General features: G+C 43.7%; 1 protein-coding gene across 1 annotated transcript in view; it reads left to right on the plus strand.

The window, feature by feature from the left end:
* Window positions 1-9,264, plus strand: part of LOC145409926 (BMP-binding endothelial regulator protein-like) — a 59,425-nt gene extending 50,161 nt beyond the window's left edge. Inside the window, exons 7-13 of the mRNA XM_080280187.1 lie at window positions 801-1,004; window positions 4,046-4,159; window positions 5,306-5,473; window positions 6,581-6,704; window positions 7,346-7,751; window positions 8,399-8,529; window positions 9,053-9,264. Of these exons, the coding sequence (XP_080136313.1) occupies window positions 801-1,004; window positions 4,046-4,159; window positions 5,306-5,473; window positions 6,581-6,704; window positions 7,346-7,751; window positions 8,399-8,529; window positions 9,053-9,264 (1,359 nt within the window). The remainder of the gene's footprint in view (window positions 1-800; window positions 1,005-4,045; window positions 4,160-5,305; window positions 5,474-6,580; window positions 6,705-7,345; window positions 7,752-8,398; window positions 8,530-9,052) is intronic.
* Window positions 9,265-10,472: the final 1,208 nt, after the last annotated feature.

The following is a 10,472-nucleotide window of genomic DNA, read 5'->3' on the forward strand; positions in this document are numbered from 1 at the left end:
CGTACTACACATCCATCTAATCATTGTCATTTCTGTACATTTGAGCCTACAAATATCCTCTTCCTTTACTGCCCAGGTCTCACTACCACATTACACTCCTAACACATGCCGCATACAAAGATCCCTTAGCACATAGGGAGGGCCCTCTCAATGTCAGGAGAGGCAACAGCTCCCTGAACTTCCTCCAACCCCTCCTTACCGTGGCCACAGAGCTAATTCCACCCCCACCTCCAGCATGTCTCCCAAATATCAACACACACACACACACACACACATGTATACATGACTGCACAGGTCAGCATTGGTACTAGATAGCCATTCAGAGATGCTCACTTGACAGCATCCTGATCAAATCCTACAAAATCTGTGCATGCAGCTGTGTGTTGTCTAAGTGACTGAGAGGGGCGGTGAATGATTTGAGCGTGGATATGCTTCTGGCAGCTGGTTTGAGGTGGGCGAAGGACCTGGAGCTGTGGCATCTTCACCGTGGGTCTATCCCCCAGAGGCTGTTGAAGTGGAGGAGGAGGAGGAGGACAGCATGGGGGCCAAACCACTGCAAACCCCACCAGAGAACCTGGGAGTGGCTTTGGTCGCCCGGACAAGTACCACATCTCCCAACACATCTCCCTCCAGAGTTCCACCCTTCCTTCATTCCTTCCTTCTCTTCCACAGGTAACAAAGGAAGGAGAGTGCAGCTGTCCTTCATGAGTGTTGAGGCCCATTTAGAGTTTCATTCCTTCATTCACCCAAGTTTATCAGTCCTAGCCACCCTTCCTTCACCCTTTCCTTCCCTCCTTCAGGTAACGAGGGAAGGAGAGTGCTGTCCTTCTTGCAGTGCTGGGGCCTATCTAGAAAGCTCCTGCGTCCTCCATGGCCTCACACACCAGCAGGGGGAGTCGTGGCAGCTGGATCAGTGCACCACCTGTGTGTGTCAAGATGGTACCGTCTCCTGCCACACCCAACCCTGCCATTACCTCAACAAACCATGCCCACCTGGACTTAAGGTATGCTCCTGTGCTAGTTATCCCTCGACCTCCTCCCCTTCAGTGCAAATACTGTAGTATAAGCACAGACTAGGATATGCCCAGATAGCCCAGAATTAATGGTGACTGCACTTACTTTCGACCTGTGATGGGCTGTGGATCACTGAGGGTCCCTGTTAGTCAAGTGACCACCATCGGGATTTTTTTAATGTACCAGGGGTCACTGCTTCAGGAGGTGACTTGTGTACTTGTCCCACATGGGAAAGTTCCTTGTCTCAGTAGAGTGAACGGAGCTAGGGCCTGATTGACTGCTGCCTACCTAAATAACGTCAGGCATGGCTGCTGCACCACCCCTGAACATCCACACTGTGCACTGTGCAATTTCCACGCTGTGTCTACAGACGCCCCGTTAACGTACCCGTACATAATGTCATGCCGTAGTTATTTGTTTATTTGAGAGGTGGGGGCGCTCACTGTCTACCCTCTCGATGTAGTGCTGCTGTCAGGTGTCTGCCCTTTCCTTCCTCCATCCTTCTTTCCTTTCCTCCTCCTCTGTCTTTCCTTCCTTCTTTCCTCCTCCTTCTGCCTATGTGTGACTTTACACTCTCACTTCTTTCTTTCCTTCATTCTTTCCTCTTCCTTCTGCCTGTGGGTGACTCTACACTGAGTGACAAGCCAAATGGTTTCTTGTACATCAGGAAACCATTTACTATGCTGGGTGGTAACCATATAACCAAATTAAGGCGCTCCAATCGGATTGAGCCTGCGTAGGTTTATATCCAAGGGATGGTTGGGGTTTATTGCTCACGTAATGCCACTCAGGGATGAGTGAGGCTGGTCACTCTCATCTTAATTGTCTGGACCAACTTGCCTAGTCCTGTGCTCCTACGCTCCTCATGGGGCAACGTACGATTGGATGATGGATGGATGGATGAACAATCTTGTGGGCTTCTGGCCTTTGATTCCTTCTTCCTTGCAGTAAAAAAATATATATATATAGATTCTGGAAGGAATAGGGGACTGCTACACATTGCTTAGGTGCTGTATAGCCGTGTACTGTATAGCTGTGTATTGTATAGCTGTGTACTGTATAGCCGTGTACTGTATAGCTGTGTACTGTATAGCTGTGTACTGTATAGCTGTGTACTGTATAGCCGTGTACTGTATAGCCGTGTACTGTATAGCTGTGTATTGTATAGCTGTGTACTGTATAGCTTTGTACTGTATAGCTGTGTACTGTATAGCTGTGTACTGTATAGCCGTGTACTGTATAGCTGTGTATTGTATAGCTGTGTACTGTATAGCCGTGTACTGTATAGCTGTGTACTGTATAGCTGTGTACTGTATAGCCATGTACTGTATAGCTGTGTACTGTATAGCCGTGTACTGTATAGCTGTGTACTGTATAGCTGTGTACTGTATAGCTGTGTACTGTATAGCTGTGTACTGTATAGCTGTGTGTACTGTATAGCTGTGTACTGTATAGCTGTGTACTGTATAGCTGTGTACTGTATAGCTGTGTACTGTATAGCTGTGTACTGTATAGCTGTGTACTGTATAGCCATGTACTGTATAGCTGTGTACTGTACTGTATAGCTGTGTACTGTATAGCTGTGTACTGTATAGCTGTGTACTGTATAGCTGTGTACTGTATAGCTGTGTACTGTATAGCTGTGTACTGTATAGCTGTGTGTACTGTATAGCTGTGTACTGTACTGTATAGCTGTGTACTGTATAGCTGTGTACTGTATAGCCATGTACTGTATAGCTGTGTACTGTACTGTATAGCTGTGTACTGTATAGCTGTGTACTGTATAGCTGTGTACTGTACTGTATAGCTGTGTACTGTATAGCCATGTACTGTATAGCTGTGTACTGTATAGCTGTGTACTGTATAGCCATGTACTGTATAGCTGTGTACTGTATAGCTGTGTACTGTATAGCCATGTACTGTATAGCTGTGTACTGTACTGTATAGCTGTGTACTGTACTGTATAGCTGTGTACTGTATAGCTGTGTACTGTATAGCTGTGTACTGTATAGCTGTGTACTGTACTGTATAGCTGTGTACTGTACTGTATAGCTGTGTACTGTACTGTATAGCTGTGTACTGTATAGCTGTGTACTGTATAGCTGTGTACTGTACTGTATAGCTGTGTACTGTATAGCTGTGTACTGTACTGTATAGCTGTGTACTGTATAGCTGTGTACTGTACTGTATAGCTGTGTACTGTATAGCTGTGTACTGTATAGCTGTGTACTGTATAGCTGTGTACTGTATAGCTGTGTACTGTACTGTATAGCTGTGTACTGTACTGTATAGCTGTGTACTGTATAGCTGTGTACTGTATAGCTGTGTACTGTATAGCTGTGTGTACTGTATAGCTGTGTACTGTATAGCTGTGTACTGTACTGTATAGCTGTGTACTGTACTGTATAGCTGTGTACTGTATAGCTGTGTACTGTACTGTATAGCTGTGTACTGTATAGCTGTGTACTGTATAGCTGTGTACTGTATAGCTGTGTACTGTACTGTATAGCTGTGTACTGTATAGCTGTGTACCGTATAGCTGTGTACTGTATAGCTGTGTACTGTATAGCTGTGTACTGTACTGTATAGCTGTGTACTGTATAGCTGTGTACTGTACTGTATAGCTGTGTACTGTATTGCTGTGTACTATATAGCTGTGTACTTATAGCTGTGTATTGTATAGCTGTGTACTGTACTGTATAGCTGTGTACTGTACTGTATAACTGTGTACTGTATAGCTGTGTACTGTACTATATAGCTGTGTACTGTATAGCTGTGTATTGTATAGCTGTGTACTGTACTGTATAGCTGTGTACTGTACTGTATAGCTGTGTACTGTACTGTATAGCTGTGTACTGTACTGTATAGCTGTGTACTGTATAGCTGTGTACTGTATAGCTGTGTACTGTATAGCTGTGTACTATATAGCTGTGTACTATATAGCTGTGTACTATATAGCTGTGTACTTATAGCCATGTACTGTATAGCTGTGTACTGTACAGATGTAGTGACAGGTGTATGTGTGTTGCAGCGTGTGGAGTCGGACAGTGAGTGTTGCCCGCAGTGTGTGGAGCCGCCAGGGACCTGTGTAGTCTTCGGCGATCCTCACTACCGCACCTTTGACGGTCTCCTGTACACATTCCAGGTAAGTAATTAGTCTGTCTACCTGTGTATCTATCTCTGTATCTATCTGTGTATCTGTCTATTGATCTGTCTATCTATTGCTGGATGCCTTAATCCCATAAGGGGTGGCCACATACCAATCTCCTCCATGTCACCCTGTCCCCTGCCATTTCACTGCCCTCCCCCCAGCTTACTCTCCCCTCTCTCATATACCTCTCTGTTCCATCTGTCCATCTCATCCTCAGTCTCCCCCTCCCTCTCCCATCCTCCACCTCACTCAGATACACTCTCCTAGTTAGTCTCTCGTTCTCCATCCTCCCAACTTACACCCTCCTCTCTCATATACCTCTCCACTCCATTCCTCCATCTCATCCTCGGTCTCCCCCTCCCTCTTCCATCCTCCACCTCACACACTTATACTCTCCTAGTTAGTCTCTCATATTTAACTTAAAGAAAATTATTCAGATGAGGATTTGCTTTCTTAGATGTCTGTAAGGTGTAGTTAGAATTCTCTCTCTCTCTCTCTCTCTCTTTCATGATGATGGTAACAGTGATGATGATCACAATCAAGATGATGATGATAATAATAATAATAATAATAATAATAATAATAATAATAATAACTGTACACCAGGAAACCATTTACTACGCTGGGTGGTAACCATATAACCAAATTATGGCGCCTGGTGGTTTAGTGGGTAATTATTGCGCTCCAGTCGGATTGAGCCGGTGAAGGTTTATATCCAAGGGATGGTTGGGGTTTATTGCTCATGTAATGCCACTCAGGGATGAGTGAGGCTGGTCACTCTCATCTTAAATGTCAGGACCAACTTACCTAGCCCTGGACTCCTACGCTCCTCATGGGGCAACGTAGGAATGGATGATGGATGGATGGATGGATAATAATAATAATTCATCCATCCATCCATCATCCAATCCTACGTTGCCCCATGAGGAGCATAAGAGCCCGAGGCTAGGCAGTTGGTCCCGACATTTAAGATGAGAGTGATGATAATAATAATAATAAAAATAATAATAATAATAATAATGACACTGATGATACTAATAATGATGATGATGATGCTCTAACCCCATTATATATATCCTCTCAGTAATAATAATAATAATAATAATGACTCCTGAATATCCACCCTATTTCTTCTTGCAGGGTGCTTGCCGTTACACCCTTGCTGAGGAGTGTGGGCGGAAGGGTAACTTCAGCCTGAGAGTAAACAACGATACACCCCGCCACCCCACCCACACCCACAACACCCTCTCCAGCGACCCTTCATACGCACGCACACGCAGCCTCACGCTCAAATTGCCTGGGGTGAAAGTAAGTGGGTACTGTGTGTGTGTGTGTGTGTGTGTGTGTGTGTGTGTTTATCTGTCAGTGTGCCTTTTCTCTCTCTCTCTCTCTCTCTCTCTTTCTCATTGTATTCTAAATCTGGCTTTCTTGCAGCTGTTATGAGTTTTTTTTAGTACACTAGAAGAATATTTGTAGTGCTGGGTGGGTCATGTGGGAGTGGAGCCAATTGTACTTCGATTCAAACTCAAAAAGTGCTAGGATAATCAGCAAGTAATATGGCATCAAGGTATGGTGTATGGGTCACAAATCAATCCATTTTCCATTTCACTGTATAATAAATCTTTTCAAGTTGAGAGGAAAGAGTAAAAAGAGAAATTTAAATAAGAAGAGAAAATTAGCCTGTGAAAAGCCATTATTTTATTGGAAAGCGAGAGACTGACCAGGAGAGTGTATGTGAGTGAGGGGGAGAGGGAGAGGGAGGCCAAGGATGAGATGGAGGGATGGCGTGGAGAGGTATATGAGAGAGGGGGATGTGAGCTGGGAGCAGGGCATTGAAATGGCAGGGGACAAGGCGACATGGAGGCGAATTATTTGTGGCCTCCCCTTACGGGATTAGGGCGTCTGGCAATAGATAGATAGATAGTTTTCTCACTGATCACATTTACAAACAACTTATTCTTTCTCCTTAAGAAGTTCATTTAATTTTGGACGTGTAAATATCACAAGGATGAATTTCACTAGGATACAAATGATCTTTCTCTTCTCTGTTGGTTATTCTTCATTTATACAGTAGTATGGTATTCAGTATTCAAGTAATTATTTCACTCTTACTGCCCTCAGGTTTAAAGGTGATAAGGTGCAAATAGGATAGGAGTGATCCCTCTCTTTTCGATTGGTTATTCTGCATATGTAGTACGATATACAGTATTTAAGTAATCATGTTCACTTTGTATATTTAAGTAATGTTCACTCTTTTTACTTAAGTAATCGTGTTCACTCTTTTTCTTTAAGTAATCATGTTCACTCTTGCTTCCCTGAGGTTAAAATGTCACGCTGCAGATAGAATACAAATTATTTTAAGTAATCATGTTCACTCTTTATATTTAAGTAATTATCTCACTCTTACTTCCTTAGGTCAAGATGTGTCAAAAGCTGCGAACGAAGGTCAATGGTCGTATGGTGCAGCCCCCATACACCCACCCAGGTCTCTTCAACCTTACACGCACAGGCCAAGCCCTCTCCCTCTCCACTACCGATGGTATGCTACTTCTCTTCCTTTCAGTTTTGGTGATGTACATTTTTTCCCCTTATCTGACAGAACTGTGCCACTAAAATAAATTGTATGTTGAGTGTTAATTGCACGTAATATAATTTAATTAGGAAAGGAAGTGGGTATTCATAGGCTTAAACATACAGAAATGACAATGATTAGGTGGATGTGTAGTGCTTCCTTGAATGTGAGGCCGGTGGGGGGGGGGGTAGGTACATGATGGAAGAGTTGAGAGGAAGGATGGGACTGGCTTGTATTTGTGTTGTGATGAGGAGGGGCAGACTGAGGTGGTTTGAGCATGTGCAGAGGATGGGGGATGACAGTTGGATACAGAAGTTTAGTGTGAACATCGGGGGTGGAGTTGCAAGAGGCAGGCCTAAAAGGACCTGGGATGAGGTCATAGAGTGTGACCTCAGGGTAAGGGACTGAACAGGGAGGCTGCCAGAGATTGAGAAGTGTGGAGAGTTGCCATTAGTTGACCAAGACTGACGTATGCAAACATGGAATATTTTTAAGCGATATGATATGATACGAGTTGAGAGAAATGGGCCACTCAAACAAAGTGTATGTGGAGTGGCAATTGCAGGAAATTTAATATCTCTGTAGTGTACTTGTTTTGCTTTGGCCAGGTGTGCGTGTGGTGTGGGACGGGTGGAGCTACACTGAGGTTGAGGTGCCGCTGTGGCTGCAGGGACAGACATGTGGCCTGTGTGGCAACTTCAACGGCAACTCATCTGATGATCTCACCACACGACATGGCAGGCTGGTCAGAAGTGCAGATAGAATGGCCGCCTCCTGGTCAACCGGGCGAGCTAGGCAGTGTCGGCGCCGTCTCCTTACCAATCGATCAGCCAACAACAGCCGGAAAAAATCATCAGAGGAAAACCAGCAATCTGCAACGGGATCCCCCGCCAGGCCACGCGCTGCTCGAAGTTGCAAGGCATCACATAGCCGTGCGCTGACACAGTGTGGACTTTTAAATGCCACCGTGTTTCATTCCTGCCACAGTGTTGTACCGGTCGACATTTTCTACGAGTAAGCTAACACTGTGCTTTGTTGTGTTGCAGCACTGACCTTAATGTTTGGCGGATTAAATATGCAGTTTCCACATTGACCAACGCCAAGCACTTAATCAGTCATACATAGAGTGATTTTCTTAGATTTGCAGTACTGTATATCTTCATTTCCAAATCTCTAAAAGCAGCCTCTCTTAATCAGGTCATAAGGACAGGTAAAAGTAATTAACAAGGGAGGAATTATACCATCATAGTGAAATTGTTTAATCAGAGTAAACACGATTTCATTGCATTCTCTTTGTGAACTTTTCCTTACCCTATTCTAAGGTGGGAAACAAGAGGCTGGGATGATGGTGATGATGATGATGATGATGTTTTGTAAGTATGAGGCATGAGCAAACCATGCAGTTGATTTTGAGGGTCTGATGAGTGTATGGTTCATTTCACTTGGCATATTGTATTGGATTTCGTATTTTGTCGGCCCCTCCTCGGTCCACACTAAGTTGATGATGATGGTGGTGATGATGATGCTGGTGTTAGTGTTGATGATGATGATGATGATGCTGGAGTTAGTGATGATGATGATGATGATGCTGGAGTTAGTGATGATGATGATAGTGATGCTGCTTTGTGAATCTGAGGTATAAGCAGCCTATCCACTTACAGGTCTTGCATGAAGGACATGTGTGAGTGTGGTGCGCGGCGTTGTGAGTGCGACACCATCCTTGCATATGCCCGTCAGTGTCAACACCTTGGTATCCAGGTGCAGGAGTGGCGACAGACCAGCAAGTGCGGAGGTATGCTATTTATACAGAGGTAGAGACCATCATCCACTCACTTGATCTAGTGCTGCCTACTTCTTCCTTTGCCTTTATCATTCTTTTTGTGTCTGCTCTTCTCTCTTCCTGTTTCTCACAATCATCCACGCACTTGATGTAGTACTGCCTAGTTCTTCCTTCACCTTTATCATTCTTTTTCTGTGTCTGCCCTCCTCTCTTCTTATTTCTCCCATCTTTCTTGTCATGTTTTATGACTCTTCTTTCCTTTTCAGGTGGCTTTACATTGAGTGACAAGCTTAATGGTTTCCTGTAAGCCAGGAAACCATTTACAATGCTGGGTGGTAACCATATAACCAGCTCACGTGTTCCCTGTGTGTCATCAAGTGGGTTGGCGGAGGGTTAGTGTCCCACCTTATAAAACAACTAACTCAGACGGCCACCTCTTATGGGATTAAGGCATCTGACTATAGGTAGATAGATTTGTGGTTTATTTCTTGTCTTTGTGGTGTGTATTTGTGATTGATTTTTATTTGTGTTGTAGGGTTGGAGTGTCCCCATGGTGCTGAGTACATGACGTGTGCGCCGCCATGCCGTGCCACCTGCCGCAACCCAACCCCCAACCCTCGCTGCCATACTCGTAAGTGTCGTGCCGGATGCTACTGCCCACCTCCCTCTGTACTGCATCGTGGTGCTTGCATCCCCCCAGACAAGTGCCGTAAGCGACGCAGAAGAAACAGGAGAAGGAATCATTAAGAGAGAAGTGGGAAGTGTGAAAGTGTGCGGTACGGTGACAGAGAAGAAATACGCGAAGGAATTATTAAGCTGGAAGTGAGAAGTGTGAAAGTGTGCGCAAGGTGAGAGGTGTGAACGTTGGGGGTAGGGCTACAAGAGACAGACTGAAAAAGACCTGGGGCGAGGTTGTAGAATGTGACCTCAGGGATAAGGAACTGAATAGGGAGGCTGCCAGAAATTGAGCAGCATGGAGAGCCACTATTAGGTGACCAAGGCTGATGTGTGCAAGTTGGAGCCTTTATAAACAAAACAAAACGAAGGCTGCCCAACAACACAGGAAAGTGCCATAAGCTTCGGTCATGAGATATAGTTGTAAAGTAGAATGCTGAACTAAAATAAATGAATGGGACAATGGAACAGGATCATGAGCAGTTTGGAAACACACGCAGGACTGAACAGCAGATGATGGGTTGGGATTGATGTGGGATGAATTGATTATGATTAGTACACCCTTCATGGATGTTGGGACCAAAAAAATGTATAACGATTGAGCTGAAAGACTTATTCATATGTTCAGTGCGTTTATGAGGGACGCCAGAAGAATAAATAAAAATAAATATATATACTTACTGGGACACAGTTATAGGTAAAAAAAAAATAATAAAAATAAAATCAAGGTAAGCACATGTGCTCTTAGTCACGAAAAATGTTATACATTTCAGAATTTGAATTTTAAATATTCAAACTGTAACCATGAGTAGTTATAGAGTATTGAAACATTTATATTTCCAAAAATTTTTAACTTTTTGCATGAGAAAGCTCCAATATAACTTTTAATCCATTCTCAGCATATATTAACACTAGTCGTTGTTTGTGGTTGTATTTGGGTGATTTGGAAAAGAATTATAAATGAATCCAGCAGTTTTTTGGGAAGCCGTAAAGCATAGGAAGGTTTGGGATGCTTAGCTGAATATTCTCATCTCCAAGGAAGCTCCCTAACACCTTTTCCTTAGTTATTTATTTTTTTGGTTAAGTCTGGTTACTAACCTTCTGTACGTTATTTATGTCTAGTATGGCAATATCAGAAGGATTTTTCATAACAAAGCTCCCTAACACCTCTTCCTTAGTGATTTATTTCTGGATATGGCTGGTTAACATCCTTTTGTACGTTATTTATGCAGTGTATGGCAATATTGGAAGGATTTATGTAACAGAATAGGTTAGTGAGG

The sequence above is a fragment of the Coenobita brevimanus genome, chromosome 83 (assembly GCF_032717465.1).
Source record: "Coenobita brevimanus isolate Jiangsu-jjx chromosome 83, ASM3271746v2, whole genome shotgun sequence".
NCBI classification, from domain to species: Eukaryota; Metazoa; Arthropoda; class Malacostraca; order Decapoda; family Coenobitidae; genus Coenobita; species Coenobita brevimanus.